We start from the raw sequence: 27,148 nt of genomic DNA, 5'->3' as shown, positions 1-27,148 counted from the left end.
AGGATAGTATGTACGCAAACCTTACCCTACCTGTCTTACACCATATTTGTCTTGATTTGACAGGGCCGATCGTATGTTAATTTAGTATGACATCAAACTTTGATACTGTTCAAAATATATGACACAATCTGCTAATAATCAGTGTAAATATAATGAAAGAGAATTAAGAAAATTAAAAGATACAGCTAGTAACTTGTGAGTCCACATAATTTTTCATTACTAACCCTAATCTCAAGTTCACTCAAATTGGGGAGACTCTTAAATAACTGTAGAGCGCCAGAAGTTGGACTGAATTTGTCAAAGTCCACAAGTAATGATAGACGCCACAAGCAGTTGAGCGCGAGAGAACGCATCTTAGGAACCGCATCTGCACCACAAAGCTTTGGAGAAATAAAACAATAAGAAACACATCACTATACGATATCCAAGTAAATAAATTGTTTGTTTCTTACCTCAAGGAAAAATGAATCCAAATGAAATTCCTCAATTGCAGGTGCCAAGCTAAAAAGAAGCTTTTCCAAAGTTGATCTTTCATCATGAATCAGATTATCCACCACTTTGTCATATCTAAGGATTAAAGATCTCAATTTTTTGCAGTTCATAAAGCAATTTAGCACGAGATAGTGAACATCATGAGCAGACAATAACTCCAAACATGTTCAGGTATTGAGTTCCATCACAGTGTAACAAGTCCAAAAAGACGAGACGGGGGGCTTCGATAACACAACACTCAGTGTTTGTGGTTGGCATAATGGTTACTCCTTCCAGGTTGAAGGTTTCAAGATTTGGAAAGCAAAGAAAAGAATTAGGTGGTTTGAAGACACCATTGCATAGGCACAAAGATGTCAGGGTTGGACAATTAAATACAGAAGAATGCAGTTTATAAGTACTAGGATCACCTGGCATGAAAAGAGATAGCTCCTTGACACCATTTCTGGTGACATAAAGCATCCACCTATCTATATCTGCATATGAAGTCGAACGTGCTTCTGGAATTTCAAGGTCAAATTTCAGAATGTCTCCAAGGCGGAGTAAGAGAATCTCATCTACTGTTTGTTTGAAGAAAGCTGGAGTCTGTACTGCTAAGCTATCAAAGAAGTGGTCATTGAACAGCAGACTTGGAACCATGGACCAAATAAATCTCCATTTTCTGGACAAGACATTAGTTCTTGCTCCATCTTTAGCTGACAAGAGCTCAACGATTCTAGCTAAAATGTGTCTTGGTAGATCACTGATTCTATCTTGTTTGACCCTAGCAACATCAGCTCTCTTTCTATCTGTTAGAAGAACTTAGAATTTAGTATCAAGAAAAAGAGAGAGAGAAAAAATGGAGAGAATTATATTGTATACCTTGAGTACTCATACTAAGAACAGAGCAGAAAGTGTCTTTTTCTTCTGCTATTTGCTTTTCAACTTGCCCTAATCTGTACAACAAAGAGGCCCAGTTCACCATCCTCGACATTAACCGCTTCACTGAGGCGCGCCTTTTTGATGTGAAGCGACAGTTTATACAAAACATAAATATATAACTAAAAACTCAATAACAATAATATATTAATAAATATATCAATTCAAAAATTAAAAACTCAATAGATAATCATAAACTAAAGGGGTAAATTTCACAAAATGGTCATATAACTATGACATTTTTTCACTAAAGTCATATAACTTTGTTTTCTAACACAAAATTCATAAAACTTTCAATACTTTACTCAAAAAGTCATAGTTAACCGGCAAAGACAATTCTCCGGTAATTTTTTCATATTTTACAATTTTTTATTTTTTAAATTCAATCTAATAAATTATGACTCAATTAAAATAGGAAATTTTACCTCCTATAGCAAAGGCATACACTCTATTCAAAGGCGGATTCGGGATTTCATTCTTATGAGTTCCTACCATAATTTCAAATTTATATGCAATAATAACTGAGTTCACAGTTATCTTGACATTATACTATCTTGGATCCCATAATACCCACACCCTACCATTCTGAGCATATTGGTAGTTGTTTATCCCTTCCCATTCAGGTGCAGTAGCTTTGGTAATTCTCTTGAAATTGTGTTCTTTCACTCAGGTTTCCATTAGGCCAGCTATCTTGACATTTTTGCTTTTGATATAGTTAGCCAATTCCTTCTGTTTATACCTTTTATTGACTCCCTTCACATTCCAGAATAGCCAATTAGTCAGCATGTTAAGTGTCCTCCTCCCCTGTCAAGGGTAGTTGTTGCACATCCCCAGTCCCACATGGTAGTACCTCAAATGGATTTCTCAGTTTTACAGCAGACAATAATGGAAAGTTTGTCAAGTTAAACTCGGGACTGCACTCCACTTGTTTCCCTCGATTGTGGTTACTCAGCATAACCTTATTTGGGCTACCTGGTGGTACTGTCTCATATTGTCCTTGGCTACTTTCAGGCCTGGAGCTTGCTGAAATGTTTGACTTTTGTTGAACCTCTGGTGCCTGTTGTTGCCTCTGTTGATCAGCTGGTATTGGTTGTACAGATAGAGTATCATTTTGTTGCACCTTTCTTTAGTTCTCTATTCCATAGTCACTTTCTTAGCTTCCCTTGCTTTCCCTTTTTGATTAATCTGTTGCTTACCCTCCTGCTTAGTACCAGTACCATGAGGAGCACATGAATGGCCAACCTTTTGACAATGCTCACATAATTTAGGCTTCCTCTCATAGTAGACATCTTGCAAGAATTGTTTCGCCTTTGGATCTCTAACCCAGATTTCATCACGCAAAGGTCTAGTCATATTAACCTCTATCAACATTCTGGCATATGAGATTCTGGTTTTCTTAGTTGTGCATTCATCAGCAAAAATAGGAGTTCCAATTGCACTTGCTATTCTACTTAGTGAATTAACTCCCTAACAGTTCAGTGGTAATTTTGGAAAATTAACCCACAGGGGAATTTCAGTGGGAAATTCCTCTTTAAAATCAAAATCTGCAGTCCAGGGCTTCAAAATTATAGGTTTATTATTGATTGTATACAGTCCAGAATAGTAAATCTCTTTCATATCAGCTTCTGAATGAAATCTCATGATGTAGTAACCTTCCTCGTAGAGAAATACATCTGGTTCTCTCACACTTGCCCAATTAACATTTATATATCTCTTCATAGTGTTATATCCTGGGGTATCTCCTAAAATGTATACAATTAAAGCACATTTCCACTTCTCAATCTCAGATTCAAACTCTTCCTTGTCCAATTGAATAATTACTTGCCCATTGACAATTTCCGGAGGAATATATGAGAGAGATATACCATCTGCTGCAGATCTATTCTTCTGGAATATGTTAGACCACGTTTTAGGGCCTACATCTTTTGTCGCTAAGGCAGGGTTCACCACTCCTTGTTCTTCCTCCTCAATTGTTACTGTTACATTAGCTACTGTAGCATGCAGACCCTGATCCTTCGGTTTTTCCTCCAATTTCACTTTTGATGCAGATGCTGGAGGTGTTGTGAGATCTAACTTCTTCGAAACTCCTGAGCTAGATGCACCCCCAGTGTTCTTCCATTGAGCTCTAGCGCCCGAGTTAAGTTCTAGGTCTGGTGTTTTCAGATCATTCTCCTTTTCTGTTGTTTTGCTATGTGAGGCAGTAGATCTTTCTGTGCTAGTAATGACAAATTTTTTGGGTCTTCCTCGTCCTCTCCCCCTCCCTCTCGCCATGGATGACCAGATTCAGCGCACGTTAACTAACGTGAGCTGAGAGCATTTTAGAGAGAGTAAAATTAAATTCACAATTACACAAGCCTAAAAGCAAGTACGAAGTACCCATAGAATGATACAGCAAATAAAAGACCTAAAGATTTAGTTTACTAGAAAAATCGGTATCGTTATTTTGGTAAAAATTGCATTGGGGCGCCATATTTGGTCGCCCCCATTTAACCTATACCCATTATTTTAAAAACGTTTAACTAGTACCCACTTTTTAAACAACTTCAGCCCCCTTTCTCCTCCTCCTTCTCCCAGTGATCTCCATATCTCTTTGGAACTTAACATTGATGTAAGAATATCTCTCCTTCTGTGGCTTCACGTGGTTATGTGTTTGTTGAATTTGAATCAGATAAATTTGTTCTCTTTAATAGCCTGATACTTATTTCTTGATTTTGTGAAATGTTTTAGGATGCTACTTGCTAGCAGATCTTTTTTCTACATAATGCACATAGTTGCAGAGAAGATGGGGTGGCGCTCGTCTATTGTTCTAGTGCACGATTTAGGGAAAACTAAAAGTAAAGTAATCAAGTTTTAAAAACTCAAGGGTTTTAAAAACTTCAGCAGTACATACTCAAGGTTTTTAAAAACTTCAGCTCTAGAGCTGAAGTTCGACAGTTACAAAATAAAAACTTCAGCTCTAGAGCTGAACTTCAGGCCCGGATACTAGAATGCTGAAGTTTTGCGTGATTGCCTTTGCTACTTCTGCCCCGTATGCTGAAGTTATGCGAAAAAGCGGGTACGCTTGTAATTTTTTTTGCAAAGCGGGCACAAGTTAAAACATGACACAAAAAGTGGGTATAGATGCAAATGCCCCATTATTTTGCAAAGAACGTAGGCAGCTCAACCACAGTTCAAATTAATACTTCCAATTTTTCATCCAACCATACAAGACATTCTTGAAATGAAGTACAACGGTTCCAAAAAATGTACGAAAATGGAATTACAACACAACTATCGAACCACCAATCACTTTCTTAGTGGCAAAACTAGAACATTACTAGTTTCCCGCATCACTTGCAACTACGGAATCTTCTATTTTGGTAACATTCTGTGCATCATCTGCAACTCCAGAATCTTCTATTTTGGTAACATCCTGGTTACTCTCTCCTATATGTTGACCCTCCATAGGCACATTCTCACTTATGGCTTCAGCATCCATTGTAGAGTAGTCACTGATAATTTTACCTGTTCCTCAACGTCCTGAGGAGTTGCATCATGAGTGGCAGAAGCAGGATTTTCCCCTGCACTGGAGCACTGGCCGGTCTCTGAAGATTCCACAGGCACGTCATCAGCTTCAATGACAGATGATGATACATGAGCAGCAGAAGCAGATTTTTCCTCTGCATTGGAACACTGGCCGGTCTTTGAAGATTCCACAGGCACGTCATCAGCTTCAACAGCAGGAGTGGCAGAAGCAGATGTTTCCTCTGCATTAGAACACTGGCCAGTCTCTGAAGATTCCACAGGCACATCATCAGCTTCAATAGCAGATGATGATACATGAGCGGCAGAAGACAAATTGGAAAAATTGGAAAGGGCAGACTAATGCAGTTCATTATTTTGCAAGGAACATAGGCAGCTCAACCATAGTTCAAATTGATACTTCCAAATTTTCATCCAACCATACAAGACATTCTTGAAATAAAGTAAAACTCGGTTCCAAAAATGTACAAAAAATGGGATTACAACACAACAAGCGAACCACCGATCACTTTCTTAGTGGCAAAACTAGAACATTACTAGTTTCCCGCATCACTCGCAACTCCTGAATCTTCTATTTTAGTAACATCCTGAGCATCACCTGCAACTCCAGAATCTTCTATTTTGCTAACATCCTGGTTACTCTCCCCTATACAGTTTTGCTGACCCTCCATAGGCACATTCTCACTTATGGCTTCAGCATCCATTGTAGAGTCGTCACTGATCAGTTTCACGTGCTCCTCAACGTTCTGAGGAGTTGCATCATGAGTGGCAGAAGCAGATTTTTCCTTTACATTGGAGCACTGGCCGGTCTCTGAAGATTCCACAGGCACGTCATCAGCTTCAATAGCAGATGATGATACATGAGTGGCAGAAGCACATTTTTCCTCTGCATTGGAGCACTGGACGGTCTCTGAAGATTCCACAGGCACGTCATCAGCTTTAATAGCAGATGATGATACATGAGTGGCAGAAGCAGATTTTTCCTCTACAATGTAGCACTGGCCGGTCTCTCAAGATTCCACATGCACGTCAGCTTCAATAGCAGATGATGATATATGAGCGGCAGAAGCAGAAGTTTCCTCTGCATTGGAGCACTGGCCCATACCTGAAGATTCCACACCAGCTTCAGTAGCAGCAGATGTGCTCTACTTTTCTTCCGTTTCTGCCTTGGCCAGCTCAAGAGCACAATTCTTTGCTGTAATTTCTTCCTGCATTTGAGCTTGTATTCTGTACTCATCCATGAGATGCTGAATCTTTTCCTTATCTGCTATGAGGTCACCGTACCTTTTCTGTAAAGTACGTTCAAGCTCCTTTTGTTTCTGAACTTCTTCCCACAGATTGTTGATCCTATGTGATGCTGCTAGCTGCTCTTGTTTTTGTAATGTTCGGAAGCATTCAAGTTCTGTGCTTGCTGTGTCCATTTGCTTAAACGTAGCCTCTATCTGTGACCAAAGTTTTCCAGCTCGCATCTGCTCATCCACAATGAATATTTGTTAGCTTGAATTTATAGCTTAGATCTCAACTCCGAAAACCAAAAAAAGGTAGGATAGCCAAGAAAGATCCATGTAAGAACTAGAAACACGTCTGCTTGCAGATCAAACCTCCAGACAAATGAAGTTAATAAACAGAGAACTGTACAGGAAGTGGTAACTACATTCAGATTAAACAATTAAACCACTACAATAAACCTGATATCTATTAGTAAGGACTTTGATCTTCTGCTCAAGCTTTGTTGCTTTCTTAGTATCATCATCCATTTTCTTCTTCACATTCTCAAACTCATTCTGTAAAGCAGCCAGCTTTTCCATGTTTCCAGCAACACTTGAGAGACCATAAGCATTCCGGGTAGGAAAGTACATGATATCATTCAAAGTTGTTTTGTGTGCTTCGACAAATTCATCAAGAGATTCACCCTCGTGACTCATTGCCACACGAACAAACTGAGCCTCATCCTTGATCAATCCATCAGCCTGCATGAGTGGAGTTAGTTATGTTGCCGTAGATGAAGAAAAAATCATACAAACTCCAGAAAACATTCCTGTTTGGACACGAAATTGGTAATGACAAGGGAACATCTAATAGCACAATGTAAAAAAGGAAAATGCGCCTATCACGAAGAGACCTGATTTATTTACTTCCAAATATTATTTTAACAGTCAAATGCACGTAGAAACATTGAATATTACAGGGGGAAAAACATAATGAACATATTTCACACAAGCAAAGATGGCATCCAAGTGAGTATCTAATGATCCCCAGAGTGGAACCATGAGCGTTTTTTGGCGCCTTGTCGGAAGACTTGAATGTCCAATTTCAGTTAATTAGTCCTCATAACAAAAATAGTAAAAACAAAACTGGGACACCATGTATGGTGCCATGGGTGTAGGAGTAGGGTTCATAAAGTTGAGCATGTAAGCTAGCTTGTGTTGGGTGGAGTCAAGAATAATATATATACATACTATATAGATAATACGTACATTTAAATATATCTTGGGCAAAATACATAAGTTACCCCTCGAACTATGGACCAAATCCCTATTACACACTTTTTGCGGATAAAAATTACTTTACACACCCAACCTTTCAAGAGTGTGCCTATTGAACCTATTGTTTTCCTCAATCCTTACAGCCATAGTTTAGGGAAATATTTGGGTTATATGATATTTTAAAAAAACAGTTTCCAAATGCTTTATATTGAAATTTAGACAACTCATTTAGTCCAGCCTATTGAACCTACTGTTTCCTCAATCCTTACAGCCATAGTTTAGGGAAATATTATTAGCAATTGTAGGAATAATTCCATATAGAAGTTCCATAAAAGGGTTATATGATATTGTAAAAAAAACAGTTTCCAAATGCTTTATATTGAAATTTAGACAACTCATTTGGTCCAGCCTATTGAACCTACTGTTTTCCTCAATCCTTACAGCCATAGTTTAGGGAAATATTATCAGCAATTGTTGGTATAATTTCATATATAAGTTCCATAAAAGGGTTATATGATATTGTAAAAAAAACAGTTTCCAAATGCTTTATATTGAAATTTAGACAACTCATTTTCTTTTCTAGTATTAATTTGACACTAACAACTCTGAAGTATTAAATGCATTTGAAGTAATTTGAAACTCTTTCGCTCAAAAATAAAAGGCTCACTAGGGATTTTGCATATTTAAATACCTTAATGCTGCAAAGCAGGTAAGACTGCTCCTGAGAAAATAAATTGACTCAAGAGTAGAGCAAAACCTTTTTTCTTTATGTAACATGAACGCACCTCTTTCAGTTCATCTTCCTCAAAGTCCTCAATCGCAGGTTCGGCAACCACTTTTCGCTTGACCCCCTTTTTCTTCTCCTTCTCTGCTTTTTCATCTAGAGGATACTTGCTATTATCATGTTCTAGCAAAGACAGAAGTTCCTTCCTAATCATTTCATCAGCCTGCTCAATTAGTGTAGGAGGAACAAAGGAGCGCTTATCTTCATCAGCTCTCATTAAGGAACTTCTTATTAGTTCTAGTGAAGCAATGGGAGGTCTAGGGAGCTCTCTCTGCAATACTTTTGACCTTTTCCGGAGTAAAGCTTGTTGCCTTGCTTCTTCTTCGGCCTTTTCCCTTGAAATCCTATCAGACATGTCTTCTTCAATCTTCTCTTCTGGTGGTTCTTCATTTTCTTCATGAGGTTATTGGACGACTATCTGGTACTCATTCTTGGGCCGAGGAAGGCTTTTCAAACCAAAAAGCAATTCTTTCTTTGAATTGAATTTCCTAAGTTTAGCATTATTGTGCATATCCATTTCCTCATTAATGTGCAACTCATCCCTCATAGGAGTTCCTTTGGGGATCATTCCATAAGAATCCCTTGAATGTGTCATGCCAATTCTAGGAGTAAGGCCAGTGGCTCCAGGAGTCGCTGAAGGAGTTAAGAGTGGGTTTGGCGTTTGAACTTCCCTTTTTCTTAGGAGTGACACCAGAAAAATCTGAGGGGTGCAGCATAGGATTATCCCCTCCAAGTAATGGTGTCTGAGACTGAGTCAATCTTCGTTGATTTTCTGCTTCCATCATAATAGCATCTTGCTTAGTTGAAGGGGTTCTTTGAGGTGTTCGCATAGGAGTCATTGCATGATGTGGTGTCTGGGCATAATTTGCAAGAAGAGCACGTGTTGCAGCATTCCCTTCGGAGAGTTCATCACCCCCTAGTAGATCACTGGCCATACCTATCTTTGCTATGGCTTCCAATTCATGGTCTGGAATCTGTGGTGCAGGAAGATTGAGCTTCAACCTCTTCCTCACTGCTTCTGGGTCATTAAGTTTATTTGCATGCAATATGGTTGTAGGGGCATCCTGCCTTTCTGCAATTTTATTCCTAGCAATATCCTGCTTTCTTAAACGAGCTTCCTTATCGACTCTCCTTTCACCTTCTAGTTCTTCAATGGTAGTTGGAAACTTAGGTTGCTCTACTGGACGGTCTTCCTCAGCGACATCATAGAAACCTGGAGGAGGCTTCTTTTCAAAGGGTATTTCAGCATTGTAATCAATTTCTCTCCTTTTTCTCTTCCTTTGACGGGCATCTATTCCAGCAACCTTCAGTTCTCTCCTTTTCTGTAAGGAAGCAAACCTTCGAGCCTCTTCAAGCTGCTTTTCTCTAGCTTTCCTTTTAGCCTTCTTACCTCTTGTGTTGGCCTACCGAGCCCGTGCTTCAGACAGCATTTCTTTCTCATCCTCGTCCATATCAACAGGATCAGGACGAGCAGGCTTTGATTCTGGATTAGGATCAATCTCTCCAGTGTCACACCTCCTTTTTCACTACACTCGGGAGGGCATAAAGGAGTTTTTCCACTTAAAGGACAATCGAAACGGGATTTAATTATTAAGATTCAGAGTCGCCACTTGGGAGATTGATGGTGTCCCAAGTCACCGATTTAGAATCCCGAATCGAGGAAAGAGTGACTCTGTTTACAGTCCGCGAACCAGAAATCCGAGTAAGGAATTCTGTTAACCCGAGAGAAGGTGTTAGGCATTCCCGGGTTCCGTGGTTCTAGCACGGTCGCTCAACTGTTATATTTGGAATATTTATCTGATTTCAAAACATGTTTTAGCTTATGTTCTTTATAATCTTAAACCGCTTTTATTATTATTTTTAACGAGAATTGCAACGTCGTGAAAATGTGTCTCGAACCACGTCACATAAATGCACCTGTGGTTGTTGATACATTTCGACTTCGTTGAGATTTGGATTTGGGTCACATAAATGTGCACCCGAGTTTAGGAAGGTAATGTTATTAAAGTACGCACCTAAAGAGACTAACGCGTTATTATCTTTGGGGAAGGCCGTGAAATTCGCTAAACGGCCCGTCCCGAAATCTAAACATTTTAGTACAGACATTTATCGAGGGCCCCGCAATTTATGGATTTTGTTTAGCGAGGCTCATCTCATTCTTATTGTTTAAAAGGGCAAACCTAAAGCAAACTACAATTTTCTATTCAAGTTGTGTCTAATAATAAAAATAGCCCTAATTAATTTGCATGTTCAATATACTATTACGGGAGGTTGGTCAAAAATCAGCTTCGAGTTCAGGGGATTACATTAACAGCCTCAACGTTTATGAGAAGGCTGCCCAAATTGGGTCTTCGTACAAACCCCAAATGAAAAGGTAGTCTTGGATCAGGACTAAGCCATACGTCCACGAAAGGGCCAAACCAATTCAACTTCAATCTACTAGCAGGCCAAACAATCGTTGATCTGGTTTTGAACAATTAAATCCATCAACGAAATACTATAGACCTATTACCAATTTGGTTTCGAATTCTTTGGCCTTAATCACGTTTAGACTGAAGGAGTTTCTTCAAAGTATGTACAGAAATCAAAGACACTAGAGTAACTAGAATTTGAAATTATCACATGATAGAACTTGACTACTTTGCAAGAGTATCTACTGAATCTGAAATTCGAAGTTACAGTTCTTAAGATCAGGGACCATTTGATTTTGTGACAGTGCAACACATAAATTCATATTTCAAGTTTCACTTCCAATCAACGTCTACTCTATCTGAAACCTCGAATCCACAGGAGAATCATCAGTCAACTAATAGTCACTATAGTTCGAATTAATACAAAACATGTAATTACCTAATGAGTGCCATGGCTGAGGTTTAAAACGAAAGGACACCTATAAGATTCCATGCGAGTATTACAAAACCGACAGTCATAGAATTGACAAACTAATTCCAGTTATGAATTTCCAGTTTTAAACAGTTCACAGTCAACTACCTAAGCTAGGATAATGTACATGACATTAATTACACTTCATTAGAGAATTCAATATGAGAAAAATAATCATCACTTCATTCCATTCCCCAAAATCCGAGAGTTACAGGACATGTACCTGGAAAATAGAATATGAAACGAGTGAGGATCAGCAGCAGTGAGCAGGTAGTCAAACAACAACTCAGATTCAAGTTCACAACCCAACAAATTTTATCAGAATCAACCCAGAAATGAGTGGAGGAAACCACAGCACCAACAATTGACCAAACGAGCTTGATTATCAAAGCAAAGTTGAAATTGACCCAGAAACAAACTCAATCACATCGATAATCAAACATCAGGACTCTCCAGCTATTCTCTTCTTCAAACTAGGCTAAGGATTCGAAACAATTGCTAAAAAAACCGAAACTGATCTAAGGAATTCAATGTAATAGTGTTTTTGAGTTTTTTGTTATATTTTTTGATTTTCTGAGAAGTTTTGGATCTAAAGGAGATTTCAAATTTCAGATCTAGCTTTGAATCTGAAAATCAAATTTCAGCTATAGGATTTTTTTGGGGGGGAATTTTAGAGGTTCCTAAACTTGTTATTCAAGGCAGTGTACACTGCCTTTTATAGGCAGAGTTTGAGGAATATTTCAGATTTTCAGTTGCCTTTTAGTCCCTCTTTATTTACTCATTTAGTCCCTTATTTTCTGACTTGTGTCACAAGTTAATATACTAAAACTACTGAAACTTACACTAAAGCCCTGCTTTGGAAAGTCCTAGAAGGTTCTAGTTGTAACTACAGCATTCTTATGCATTTCTAAATACCAAACTACCCCAGAATTCAACCTGGAATTACCTACTTCAGTTAACTGAACCAACCCCCTTAACACTAGTTGACCAAAAAGCCTGACTACAATTAAACTAGACTGTTTCAGCACTATCCAAACAACAAAATAATCAATTACTGAGCTAATATGAACTAAGGTCAATGAGACAAAACACATATCTAAACGGGTTTGAAACCAAATTAAACTAACACCACAAATCACCAATCAAAATTAAAACAAAACCAAAAGACAAATCAATTAGAAGCAATTAACAGAAAATTGAAAAATTCATGGTAACAGAACAAAGAAACCATCCGACTAATAATAAAACATTTACTAAATCCTGAATTAAACTAAATCTAAAACAAATTAATGGCAAATATCCTGACCAAAAATAAAACTCAGAGAGCAACATTCGTGAATCTACACAAATAAGAAAAATACAGGAAGAAGAAAGAAAAAATACCTATATCCGCCCGGTAACCTGTCTTATCAAATTCGAACCATAATCGTCCCTAATTAAGTATTTCCACGAGGAAACACCTAATTAAGAATTATTATGGTCCAACCGCTCTTTATCCCTAAATTGTAGTCATTTAGGGTTCTTGGTCAGACTTTGATTGAAGATTCGAAACAAACGGGGGTGATTCAAAGAAAACTAGGGTTAGATATGGAAAGAGGAGAAGGAGGGGAACCTAGGGTCTTAATTTGGGCGGATTCCGATGGTTTAGGGTTTTTAGTCGATTCTGTGATTCAAGATTCGAAGCATTAGGTTGGGATTCGAAGGAAATGGGTTATGGATTTGTAGAGAGGATGGTGAGGAGGTCTTATGGTGTTCGTTTGGGGTCGATTTGCGGTGGCGCCGGCGAAGACACGGTGGTCTGACGGTGGGTGGCGGTGGGAGACGGGGGGTACGAGGAAGATGAATGGTTTGTCTGTAAAATTGTAAGGAGTTTATTACATTTTTATGTAATTTCCTTGGACGGATCTGGACCGTTGGATGATAAACAATGAATGGCCTGGATTTACCTGGATCAAAACGACGTCGTTTGGTAGCCTGGGGACTGGACCGGGTTATTGAATATCTGGGCTTGGCCGGGCAACTGGTCTGAAGGGGTTTTGGGCTGGGAGTGTGTATGTATTGGGCTGAGGCAGAATTAAAGGGTGGCCCAATTTGGGTCCTTTATTAAGACCTCTTTTTTTAATTTGTTTTCTCCTTTTTATTTCTTTTATTTATTTTTCTTTTTTCTGATTTTTGTTAAAATGACAAATTAAAAGTCAAAAACCAAATTAACTCTAAATTATATTACTTAATTCCTAATGACCCTAATTCCCGATTTAAATGCAAACTAGGACAAATTAAAACTATAAATGCAAAAAGGACCATTTTTACAACTTAACTACTAATTAATCCTAAAAATGTGAGATTAAATCCTAAATGCCAAGTGTATTTTTTTATAATTTCATATGAATTAAAATGCACAAATAAAAATGCAAACAATTAACATGAAATATCACAAAAATTCACAAAATCGCGAAATAATGAAAGAAATCATTTTGTTTGAATTTTTAGGAATAATTCATGTAGGGCAAAAATCAAGTGCTCACAGCTGCCCCTCTTTGCTCGGAAACATGAAGAGTTTTCGGGCAAAGATAAGTGAGCAAATACGAGCGATTTTTGCCCGTTTGAATATTCCGTGTGAAGCATTTTTGAAAAAAGTTGACCGCACCCTGCTTCGGAGGTTGCCTACATATCCTTGGCTAAAAAGGAATCAGGTCAGTGTAGTTCGGGGATGTTTGGTTGCTGGGACTACCAGGAGCTGTGATTTCACTGCAATTGCTGCTGCTACTGCTTGCTGACCTCCCTTATTACACCGTCAAAATAAAAGAAGCTAGGCTAAGCTATACTCTATGAATTACAAAAGTCCTATCTAAATTCTTCAAACTTGCTCCTGTACTTCTTTGTTGCCTTGTTGTCTTGCATTCTCTCGGTGAAATTCATTGTTGCCGCTTCAAATTATAAACAGAGATGTTTTCCCTTCTTCCCACTGCTGAACTTGAATGTATTCCTCTGTTGTACGGGCGGGCTCCCGACTTCGAACTTGAAATGTATTCCTCTGTTATCCAGGCAGGCTCCTGACTTCACAAAATAGTCAAAACAAAGAAAACTTTCTGCCCCAGTTTGGAACCTAGGTACATGTTACCAGACATTAATAATATTTACTAAAACTTGAATTGTAATACCTCTGTTCTCCAGGCGGGCTCCTGACTTCAAAACTTGAATGTATTCCTCTGTTATCCAGGCGGGCTCCTGACTTCACAAAATAGACCAAACAAAGAAAACTTTGCCCCAGTTTGAAAACTGGGTACATGTTATCTAATATTAATAAGAATTTGAAAACTAAAGCTTGAATTGTAATACCTCTGTTCTCCAGGAGGGCTCCTGACTTCAAAACTTGGAAATGTATTCCTCTGTTCTCCGGGCGGGCTCCCGACTTTAAAACTTGAACTGTATTCCTCTGTTCTACAGACAGGCTCCTAACTTCACAAAAATAGACAAAACAAAGAAACTTTCTGCCCCAGTTTGGAAACTGGGTGCATGTTACCGGATATTTATAAGAATTTGAAAACTAAAACTTGAATTGTAATACCTCTGTTCTCCAGGCGGGCTCCTGACTTCAAAGCTTGAAAATATATTCCTCTGTTATCCAGGCGGGCTCCTGACTTCAAAACTTGAATGTATTCCTCTGTTATCCAGGCGGGCTCCTGACTTCAACAAAACATACAAAAACAAGGAAAACTTTCTGCCCCAATTTGGAAACTAGGTACATGTTATCGGATATTAATAAGATTTGAAAACTAAAACTTAAATTGTAATACTCTGTTCTCCAGGCGGGCTCCTAACTTCAAAGCTTGAAAATGTATTCCTCTGTTATCCAGGCGGGCTCCTGACTTCAAAACTTGGAAATGTATTCCTCTGTTATCCAGGCGGGCTCCTGACTTCACAAAATAGACAAAACAAGGAAAATTTTCTGCCCCATTTTGGTAGCTCGGCACATGGGTAAGTGTTAAACTGAATCATATTACCAAATATTACTAAGAATTTGAAAGCTAAGTCCTATTATCCAGGGAGGTCCTGACAACTTCTAACAATTACGAACCTAAGTTATATCTTTTAAAGGTATCACTCTCACTACATCATGTTATCTACAAGGGTTTTTGAACTACATCCTATTATTCAGGAAGGTTCTGACAACTCCTACTTGCATTTTATCCTAAACATGCAAACTTTGAAACTAATTTACATTCCTCTATGTTGTTCATGACTATCTTGTATTTTAATCAAACCACACTTTGCGGTCAAACCTGATTACTGCTTGTTTTTCCCTCATGGAGAGTTCCTCCGGAACAATCTTTGCTGTCCCTGTTTCAATCAAAGAGAATCCTGTCAGTTTAAAATGCGGTGGTTAGTTTGTGGCCTTGAACTTTGCGGCGACTTCCCCTTCACTTGCCATGATGACTGATTTCCACTCGAAAACCTTGCTTGTTTATGGACCAACCCCTTTTCTGTCGCCCTCATCACATAAAATACCCCTTTTTCCGGTTCAGACTCAATATCCTCTATTTTTTGAACTGGCATCTTCCCAACCTTTGTGTCTCACATGAATCCCAAAGCACGTCCATTGCCCCCCACAGTATGTTGTTATTTCTTAAATTACACCCCTAGCCCCTTGACCTTGAGGTCTATGGTTCCTTCACTTGCCATGATAATATTTCATCTTGAAAGACATTGCTTGCCACTTTCTCTGTCATCCTTGTCACAGAAATTACCTCTTCTCCGTTCAAACCCAATACCCTCTATCTGTTGCATTGCTCGTGAACCGACATCTACCAAATCTTTGTGTTTCACCAAGATCCCCAAAGCATGTTGATTATTACCAGCTCAGTGCTCTTGTTATTTTTCTTGACTTGTGACACTTTGATATGCTAGCCAGACCCCGTTTTGTGCAATTGGAAAGCTGGTGGCAAATCTTGAAGTCATTTCTCACTTGTTATAACCAAGCGGACTCAGAAAGGGGAAGTGAACAAAACAGAGGAACGGAGTGAAGGACAAAGGAAGAAGATGATTCCTAAAGAGAAAACTACGAAGTTGAAACCTATCAGATGTGGATACCGACTCTACTGACCATGCCATGCCCCTGTAATTATTCTGTCAGTCAAACTTGATGTTCAGCTCTTGTTGTACCTTTTCGTTGTGAAACTGGGCTCCAATGCTCCACTTATCCAATTTGATTCGAATTCCTTATTCGACTTGTAGTGCCCGAAGGGTTTTCACCATCAAGCCCCTCTCGATCTGTTCTTTCTCTCAACTTATCGTCGCCTCAAGGTGCCCGTGAAGGTTTTCACCAATAAGACTCTCTCATTTTCTTTCTCTCAACTTACCGTCCCCTCAAGGTGCCCGTGAAGGTTTTCACCAATAAGACTCTCTCATTTTTATTTCTCTCAGCTTTGATCGCCTTGCGGTACCCGTGAGGGTTTTTATCAATAAGACTCTCTCATTTTAATTTTCCTTGTTTGGACCGGAGTGTTGCCCCTGACATGAATTACCTTTACCTGCTTGACTTGGCATTTCTCAAAGACTGATCAGAAGGTCTTTCTTTGGACCGTAATGTGGCTTTTGGACAGGGTTAGAAAAGAAGGGTATAACAGGCTAAAAAACAATTCAACATGGATTAAAAATTACAACTTTCGGAACCAGATTTCTCACAACAACCACAACTTCTGCCCCAGTTTCTTGCTTGGGGACTCTGGATTTTTATTTTGGTATGACTGAACCTCTGAGGAAGGCTGCCTACGTACCCTTTCGGGATCAAGTCAAACGTAGTTCACATCATAGAATTTACTTTGTTTTTTGTGATTTTTCTTTTCTCTTCTTTTTCTTTTTCTGTTCTTCTTTTCTTCCTTTCTTTTCAGTTTTCCTCTTCTTTTCTTTTATTTTTCTTTTCCCTTTCTTTCTTTTTCTTCTTCTTTTTTTCTTTCTTTCCTTTTCTCTTTTTCTTTTCTTTCTTTCTTTCCTTTTCATCTTTTCTTTTCTTTTCTTCCTTCTTTTCTTTCTATGTACTCATCTTCGGCACTTGCATTTTTTAATTGTGCCATTGATTCCGAAAGAGGGGTGTGAAAGAAAACAAACAGGGCTCAAAAGGGGTGATAAGGGATAAAGTGTTTAGATAGCAGAACAAAACGCCTTTGTCATTTCAATCCTCAGAATATGCCAAATGCAAACAAATACAATTAAACACAGAAATCATACATAGTATCTCTTGACCGCATCGGAATTGATGGTCATTTTTACATATTTCCCTTCTACATCTTGTTAAATATAATGCACCATTGGACAACACTCTCACTCTCATTACCGCGAACGGCCCTTGTCAATTTGGCAAACCTGCCTTTAAGGTTTCTTTATGTTCTATCTGCCCCAGTTTCACATGGTTCGGGCGTCAAACAATCTCAAAACGTCCAAATCTGTTCTTATTTCCTCAAGTGCCCCCATCGTCTTCAAAATGGTTTCATTGCTTCCCGGCTAACATAGCTTTTAAAGATCAGGCTGAGAATTATGCGTGCATGTCATGTCACTAGAACCAGCATTAGACAAAAGACAAAACCAAAGGATAGAAAGAACTAAACAAAGAAAATGCCTGGAAGTAACAAAAGACCGGAACTTGCATTAGACAAACAGTGAAATGGTCCGAATAACAAAACAAGCAAAACAAACTGGAGTACAACCCTAGAATGAAACTGAAACAAACCTGGACAATACTAAACAAACCACTACGGCTAAACAAGTTAGACAAAATGAAAGCATAAGAGGGTTTGAGTCACAAGACAATATCCGGATTACAACCCTGCAAATAACCCGGACAACAGAAGTAACAACAAAATGAACCACCAAAGCTCCTCTCTGGCTGACCTAGAAATGGAGCGTCTTTCCAATTACCAAGCACGGTATCCTAGCCACTGAATTCTGCATCAACCGTACTAGGAACTTCACAAGTCTTCATCACATCATTCTTAACAAATTGCTTTTGGGTTCCTTTTGCCGACCCATTCTCAAGATCAACCTCTGATAGCAGAGAAAGCTTAGCAGCATGTGGGCCTCCGAGGCTTTCAGAAGAACTCTCACAATAAATCATACCCACCATGTGTGTCTCATTATGCGTAGGTGATGGACTTTGGCGGGTGTCCGCTGCATCAGAATTTTGTACGACAATGTCACCTGCATCAATAAGCTCCTGAACTGCTTTCTTCAGCTTCCAACACTTTTCTATGTCATGCCCCGGGGCATCTGAGCAATATGCGCACCTTTGAGAAAAATCACACTTCTTTGACAGAGGGTTTGGCATTTTTATCTGGATCGGCTTCAACATGCCCAATTGCTTCAACTTTTGGAACAAACTGGCATATGACCCTCCAACAGGGGTGAAAGCCTTTCCCTTTTTCAACAACCTTTCATTCCTAAATGCCTGATTTGGCCGAAAACCTGACCAGGGGGTTTTCGGTATGCTCGTGGGAGTGGATAGGCATTTTGTGGAGCTGGGTACTTGGAAAGTGAAGTATGACTTTGGGAGTTCCGTGGAGAGAAGTAGCGTTGGGGAGGGTCATCTGGTGCACGAGGATATTCACGGGTACGATGTCGAGGTTGGAAATGTTGATTAGGAGAGCCCTTTGGATCATCTTTTCTGTTTCTCTTTCTCCTTCCCGAGCTTACCGAGATGTCCTGAATGTCTTTCGAGCCACTCATTATTTTGCCCGACTTAATTCCCTCTTCTACTAGCTCCCCCATTTTTAACACATCCTTGAAAGGCTTTCCCAAGGCCGGGATCAAATGACTAAAGTAGGTGGGCCCCTGGGCTTGTATGAAAAGTTCAACCATCTCTTCTTTACCAATCGGGGTATTGATTCGAGCAGCTTGCTCCCTCCATCTGAGCCCAAACTCTCTAAGGCTTTCCTCCGGCTTCTTTTCCATTCTAGATAGGGAGGAACGTTCTGGGGTGACACCTGATTTGCATTGAAAGTATCAAACAAAATCCCGAGCCACGTTATCCCATGTATGCAGCTTACCGACACCTTGATGAGTATACCATTCCCAAGTTGTCCCGGTCAGGCTCTCACTGAAATATGCCATCAACAGCTCATCTTTCCTGCCCACACTTCTCATTTCACTGCAATAAACCTTTAGGTGAGCTACCGGATCCCCAAACCCATCATACAATCTGAATTTTGGTATTTTAAACCCCATGGGTAGGCGAATGTCAGGAGACACGGACGGTTCTTTCAGCTTCCTGGATTCCCCGTCTATCCCTTCTCTTCCTGTAAACCTTTCATTTTCAACATGAGGCTCATCTTGCGGGCCTTGCTTGTGCGAGTTGGGAGCCTTATGAGTAACCTCGGAGGGGTAATATTGGGCATCATGAACTCTGGGTGGGTGTTCTTTGTCGAGAACAGTGGATGTGATCGGAGGACACTTTTGGGAAAAGATAGTTGGACGACGAGTGATGGAGCTACTCGGGTGGCTAGAAAAGCTGTTATAAGCGGGTAGATATGGAGAGTATGGAGGATCATCTGGCATTGTGTTTGGTGTTTGGGTAAGGACAGAGTCCAGGAAGCTAGGCGGTGGCGGGGGTGGTGCTTTCCCAGTCATCCATGCCCGATACATATCTGCCACATGCTGTCTCAACATTTTTACCTCTTCTACCAACCCGTTGTCCTGTTCAACCAGCTGCTTTCGGGCATCGGTATCAACCCACTCAATTCTGTTGTTCTCTGCCATTGTCTTTTGCCTTTGTGTTGCAGGGAAGATTTACCTTTAAAACCACAAACCAACCACCTTTCTGAAATGACACGCCAAAATGAAACCATCATGTTAGTGTTAGGGAATTTAACACATTGGTAATTGCACGTTTGGGGAATGAATACACCTAAGCAATTGACATTTTCTATGATGCATTTGCTCGACTGCTTGCGTCATCCCGGCTTTCCTTATTCCCGATTGCAATTTTTCTTTTATTTTCTTTCTTTTCTTTCTCTCTTTTCGCTCTTGCCTTTGCTTTCTTTTGTTCTTATTCTCTCATTCCCTCTTGTTTTGCCGTTGTTCCTTTCTTTTAGTTTCTGTTTTTTCTCATTTGTTTTTCTTTCCTCTCTTGTTTTTCACCCCTTTTTTCAGTTCCTCTCTTTTCTTTTCTTTTCTCTCTCTTTTTCTTGTTTTTCCGCTCTTTTTCTTTTTCTCTTTTTTTTATTTGGTTATGGTCAAATCCTATGGAGATTGCCTACGTATCATGACCCCGTATGAATTAGACCAAGCGTAGTTCTTGAAAATAAGTGCGAAAATAAAGAAACAATTTTTGGGAATTTTCAATTTTCATTAGCAAAACATTCTATTACAAAACTAGACATTTTTTGGAAAGGAAAATAACAGACTCGAAATAAAACAAACTACAGACTCGAGAGCCACTGACAGATTCTAATGCGAAAAAGGAAATACAGACTCGAAAATCAACCGACCCACATACTCTAATCAAAAGAGTTACAAACTCAAAAACAAACGGACAGATTCCTTCCCTATATGCCGATTTTAACCAAATGATTGATTTTGCAAACGTGGCCCCTTCCCAATTTCACATGAATTTTGAGGCCGAAGAGGATTATTTTATGACACTTCACAAACCTGTCCGTTCTTTTACGAAAATAGCCTTTCGACAACTGAAAGATACTCTAAGGCTATCTCGGCAAGAACGGTTTAAGACACAGCCGAAGCTGGATCGGCTTATTTTGACCAAAAATCCAAACGGTATTCACTTGACCACTGACTTTTTTCTTGTTTTTCAAACAAAAGACCTGGTTTTGCAAACACGGCCTTTCAGCGCCTCGGGGACGAAGATTTTAAGGCTGCGTTAGCTAACCGGCCAAAATCCTGAAAAATGACCAAAGGTGGTGTTCTCGCAAAAGCAGCCTTCCGGCGCCCTTTTAGGGACATTCGGCTATTTTTGACGAAAAGGCCTCACCTGACTTATTTATGACGAAAATTAAAATTTTGACATTTTTGGCTATTTTTGCAAAAGGGGAGGTTGGACCCGATGAGGGTTGCCTACGTATCTCACATCCGGTGAGAATCAAACCTGCGTAGTTCGGGCAAATAAAACAAACTATTTTGAAAACAAGACTCTTTTTCTTTTCTCTTTTTTCATTTCATAGGCAAATAAAAACTACTTTTAAAAACAAGACTCCTTTTTTCATTTTTTTTATTGGCAAAATAAAACAAACTATTTTTAAAATAAAACTATTTTCTTCTTTTTTCTTTTTCTTTTTTCAAAAATCCGGCAGAGTTTCGGCACTATTTGGGCATTGGCTTTTCTAAAATAGGTAATTGACTCTCTACACTGCTATTTCTTTCTTTTCTTTTTTTTTTCAATTTTCAATATTCATAAGCCGGTCAGCATGCAAGTCCGAAGCAAATAAATGCATAAAAAACAAATAGGATGTATCAGGATGGTCTTTTCGTTTCAGGTTGCTTGTCCTAGACGGACCCAACCCCTGTGTTGAGTCCCCTAAGTCAAATGCACATGATGAAAATAAGCGTTCCTACGAGGGATCCGGCATGAAGTCAAGTTATTCTAGGTTCAAAACCTGGGTATTTGTTATAGACTGTGTATCCGAGCGGACAACTTGAGTCGAGGAAGGGCTACGTACCAGGAACCAAAAGGCCATCCGACTTAGTAACTGGTCCGAGCCTCTTTCTTATTTCATGGTATGACACTAACAGAATAGGGAGTCTCAACCAGTAAGCACATCCCCGGAGGTGAGAAGAGAAGGGTTTCATCACAGTTTATATACAATTCAGATAATATCAAAGCGGCAAAGCATTTAGCACATTCAGCATAAAACATGTAGGAAAATCAGATAAAGCCAAACATAACAATTTATCTAAGCTCGAATTCTTAAACCCTGAACCGAAGTTCTGGGTTTGTTCCCCAGCAGAGTCGCCAGAGCTGTTACACCTCCTTTTCCACTACACCCGGGAGGGCATAAAGGAGTTTTTCCACTTAAAGGACAATGGAAACGAGATTTAATTATTAAGATTCAGAGTCGCCACTTGGGAGATTGATGGTGTCCCAAGTCACCGGTTTAGAATCCCGAATCGAGGAAAGAGTGACTCTGTTTACAGTCCGCGAACCAGAAATCCGAGTAAGGAATTCTGTTAACCCGGGAGAAGGTGTTAGGCATTCCCGGGTTCCGTGGTTCTAGCACGGTCGCTCAACTGTTATATTTGGAATATTTATCTGATTTCAAAACATGTTTTAGCTTATGTGCTTTATAATCTTAAACCGCTTTTATTATTATTTTTAACGAGAATTGCAACGTCGTGAAAACGTGTCTCGAACCACGTCACATAAATGCACCTGTGGTTGTTGATACATTTCGACTTCGTTGAGATTTGGATTTGGGTCACATAAATGTGCACCCGAGTTTAGGAAGGTAATGTTATTAAAGTACCGCACCTAAAAGCAACTACGCGCTTGCATATTTGCGAGGGCCATGGAAATTCGCTAAATGGCACCCCTCGAATTATTCCAAAAGATTATACTCAACTAAAGCAAACTACGATGTATGAGAATTGTCTAAATTAGAATTTTAAGTATTAAAGGTCCGCTACTTTTCAATTCTACAGTTACTAACTTTCATCTAAAATCCAATTGTAGCTTTACTCTCCCTAAAAGATCCAACATAAAAACAATTCTTAAAGAGAAAATTCTTTTGGCCCAGGAAACTTAAATCGTTCTTTTCCAAATCTCACTTCTTTTGTCATCAAATTTTTTCCTTCCTTCCAAGTTGTTAAAAAAACACAGAAGCAATTTGATCATTCGAAAATCCCATGTCCAAACTCAGATAACTAATTGTGAGCTCATTTACCAACTTAACTTGTTTTCAGATACAAATTCTATTCAACAATAAATAATCCGTAAGGCATGCTAACATTCATTAATCTATGGCGGCATTCAAGATTTTTTCAGACAGAAGAAGAAAACACTTTTACCAAACGTTTAACCACTAATAGGATAACATAAAATAAAGGTAATTAAGAGGATAACATAAAATAAAGGTAATTAAGGAACTGGACCTTTTGTGAAGTCAAAATCGATTTCCAATTGATTGAATATAGAAAACTCCTTGAATAGCGCTGTACAACAGAGATAAATGCCGAACACGATCTTCGAGCTAATGAATCCAACAAACCGGACAAAGCGGCGACCAAAATGAGCAACGAGCAAGCTCAACCAACAGGAACCTTCAGCCGAAGAAACTCCTACGTCGACCTCGGCGAACTCGGACCTTGCCGGCACCGGAAGCCTCGAATAGATCCTCAGCACATCAATAGAACAGACCACGACAAGGAACCCATGGAAACAGTCATCAAAACTCAAACAAAAGAACTCGCGACTCGCCGAAAAATTCAAACTAAACCAGAAAACGGACCCAACGACATCTATGATAGTAGCTCATGATTTTGGAGTTGTTTCGGGCTGTTTCACGTTGCTTTGATGGCGAAAATGGTGAGCTTACACAACTGGTTTTGAAGCTATTTTCATGGCTGGTTTTGCTGCCTTTTGGCTGGAGTTCAGAAGTGATTCAAACCTAAAAGAAAGGGATCGTTTGGGTTCGATGGCTAAAACTCCTTACTTGGAATCGGAAAGGAGATGAAGGAGCTGGGCCTTTAAGAGACGAAGATGAGCAGGTCCGTCTCTATTGAAGATGACGACAGGGGGGAAGCTGGTCCTTGATAGAAAGGGAAAGATAAACTATTTCGAGTTATCCAGACAATGGATTGTTTTTCAAACAAAAGACCTGGTTTTGCAAACACGGCCTTTCAGCGCCTCGGGGACGAAAGATTTAAGGCTGCGTTAGCAACCGGCCAAAATCCTGAAAATGACAAAAGGTGGTGTTCCGCAAAAGCAGCCTTCCGGCGCCCTTTTAGGGACATTCGGCTATTTTTGACCGAAAAGCCTCACCTGACTTATTTTATGACGAAAATTAAAATTTTGACATTTTTTGGCTATTTTTTGCAAAAGGGGAGGTTGGACCCGATTGAGGGGTTGCCTACGTATCTCACATCCGGTGAGAATCAAACCTGCGTAGTTCGGGCAAATAAACAAACTATTTTGAAAACAAGACTCTTTTCTTTTCTCTTTTTTCATTTCATAGGCAAATAAAAACTACTTTTAAAAACAAGACTCTTTTTTCATTTTTTTTATTGGCAAAATAAAACAAACTATTTTTAAATAAAACTATTTTCTTTCTTTTTCTTTTTCTTTTTTTCAAAATCCGGCAGAGTTTCGGCACATTTTGGGCATTGGCTTTTCTAAAATAGGTACTTGACTCTCTACACTGCTATTTTTCTTTTTCTTTTTTTTTTCAATTTTCCAATATTATAAGCCGGTCAGCATGCCAAGTCGAAGCAAATAAATGCATAAAAAACAAATAGGATGTATCAGGATGGTCTTTTCGTTTCAGGTTGCTTGTCCTAGACGGACCAACCCTGTGTTGAGTCCCCTAAGTCAAATGCACATGATGAAAATAGCGTTCCTACGAGGGATCCGGCATGAAGTCAAGTTATTCAGGTTCAAAACCTGGGTATTTGTTATAGACTGTGTATCCGAGCGGACAACTTGAGTCGAGGAAGGGCTACGTACAGGAACCAAAAAGGCCATCCGACTTAGTACTGGTCCGAGCCTCTTTCTTATTTCATGGTATGACACTTAACAGAATAGGGAGTCTCAACCAGTAAGCACATCCCCGGAGGTGAGAAAGAGAAGGGTTTTCATCACAGTTTATATACAATTCAGATAATATCAAAGCGGCAAAGCATTTAGCACATTCAGCATAAAACATGTAGGAAAAATCAGATAAAGCCAAACATAACAATTTTATCTAAGCTCGAAATTCTTAACCCTGAACCGAAGTTCTGGGTTTGTTTCCCCAGCAGAGTCGCCAGAGCTTTACAACCTCCTTTTCCACTACACCGCGGAGGGCATAAAGGAGTTTTTCCACTTAAAGGACAATGGAAACGAGATTTAATTATTAAGATTCAGAGTCGCCACTTGGGAGATTGATGGTTCGCCAAGTCACCGGTTTAGAATCCCGAATCGAGGAAAGAGTGACTCTGTTTACAGTCGCGAACCAGAAATCCGAGTAGGAATTCTGTTACCCGGGAGAAGGTGTTAGGCATTCCGGGTTCCGTGGTTTCTAGCAGCGGTCGCTCAACTGTTATATTTGGAATTTTATCTGATTTCAAAACATGTTTTTAGCTTATGTGCTTTTAAATCTTAAACCGTTTTATTATTATTTTTAACGAGAATTGCAACGTCGTGAAAATGTGTCTCGAACCACGTCACATAAATTGCACCTGTGGTTGTTTGATACATTTCGCACTTCGTTGAGATATTGGATTTGGGTTCACATAAATGTGCACCCGAGTTTAGGAAGGTAATGTTATTAAAGTACGCACCTAAAAGAGACTAACGCGTTATTATCTTTTGGGGAAGGCGTGAAATTCGCTAAACGGCCCGTCCCGAATCTAAACATTTTAGTACAGACATTTTATCGAGGGCCCGCATTTATGGATTTTTGTTTAGCGAGGCTCATCTCATTCTTATTGTTTAAAAGGGAACCTAAAGCAAACTATAATTTTCTATTCAAGTTGTGTCTAATAATAAAAATATTCCTAATTAATTTGCATGTTCATATATACTATTACGGGAGGTTGGTCAAAAATCAGCTTCGAGTTCAGGGGATTACATTAACAGCCTCAACGTTTATGAGAAGGCTGCCCAAATTGGGTCTTCGTAACAAACCCCAAATGAAAAGGTAGTCTTGGATCAGGACTAAGCCATTACGTCCACGAAAGGGCAAACCAATTCAACTTCAATCTACTAGCAGGCATCAAAACAATCGTTGATCTGGTTTTGAACAAATTAAATCCATCAACGAAATACTATATGGACCTATTACAATTGTTTCGAATTCTTTGGCCTTAAATCACGTTTAGACTGAAGGAGTTTTCTTTCAAAGTATGGTACAGAAATCAAAGACACTAGAGTAACTAAAATTTGATTATCACATGCAATAGAACTTGACTACTTTGCAAGAGTATCTACTGAATCTGAAATTCGAAGTTACAGTTCTTAAGATCAGGGACCATTTGATTTTGTGACAGTGAACACATAAATTCATATTTCAAGTTTCACTTCCAAAACGTCTACTCTATCTGAAACCTCGAATCCACAGGAGAATCATCAGTCAAACTAATAGTCACTATAGTTCGAATTAATACAAAACATGTAATTACCTAATGAGTGCCATGGCTGAGGTTTAAAACGAAGGACACCTATAAGATTCCATGCGAGTATTACAAAACCGGACAGTCATAGAATTGACAAACTAATTCCAGTTATGATTTCCAGTTTTAAACAGTTCACAGCAACTACTAAGCTAGGATAATGTACATGACATTAATTACACTTCATTAGAGAATTCAATATGAGAAAAATAATCATCACTTCATTCCATTCCCCAAAATCCGAGAGTTACAGGACATGTACCTGGAAAATAGAATATGAAACGAGTGAGGATCAGCAGCAGTGAGCAGGTAGTCAAAAACAACTCAGATTCAAGTTCACAACCAACAAATTTTATCAGAATCAACCCAGAAATGAGTGGAGGAAACCACAGCACCAACAATTGACCAAACGAGCTTGATTATCAAAGCAAAGTTGAAATTGACCCAGAAACAAACTCAATTCACATCGATAATCAACATCATGGACTCTCCAGCTATTCTCTTCTTCAAACTAGGCTAAGGATTCGAAACAATTGCTAAAAAAACCGAAACTGATCTAAGGAATTCAATGTAATAGTGTTTTTGAGTTTTTTGTTATATTTTTTTTGATTTTCTGAGAAGTTTTGGATCTAAAGGAGAATTTCAAATTTCAGATCTAGCTTTGAATCTGAAAATCAAATTTCAGCTATAGGATTTTTTTTTGGGGGGGAATTTTAGAGGTTCCTAAACTGTGTTATTCAAGGCAGTGTAACTGCCT

General features: G+C 39.1%; 1 protein-coding gene and 1 pseudogene across 1 annotated transcript; both read right to left on the bottom strand.

Moving 5' to 3' along the window:
- Positions 1-241: 241 nt before the first annotated feature.
- Positions 242-1,462, bottom strand: LOC109219823 (F-box/FBD/LRR-repeat protein At1g13570-like). Its single transcript, XM_019384293.1, has 4 exons — positions 1,351-1,462; positions 656-1,277; positions 453-567; positions 242-367 (listed from the first exon to the last, which is right to left on the bottom strand). Exons 1-4 carry the CDS (start codon positions 1,460-1,462, stop codon positions 242-244), a joined length of 975 nt encoding a protein of 324 aa, XP_019239838.1.
- Positions 1,463-4,866: 3,404 nt separating this feature from the next.
- LOC109219822 overlaps positions 4,867-27,148 on the bottom strand; it is a 31,168-nt pseudogene continuing 8,886 nt past the window's right edge.

Source organism: Nicotiana attenuata, unplaced genomic scaffold, assembly GCF_001879085.1.
Source record: "Nicotiana attenuata strain UT unplaced genomic scaffold, NIATTr2, whole genome shotgun sequence".
NCBI classification, from domain to species: domain Eukaryota; kingdom Viridiplantae; phylum Streptophyta; class Magnoliopsida; order Solanales; family Solanaceae; genus Nicotiana; species Nicotiana attenuata.
Note: the sequence above shows the minus strand (reverse complement) of the source record. Positions and strands in the feature narration are given on the sequence as shown.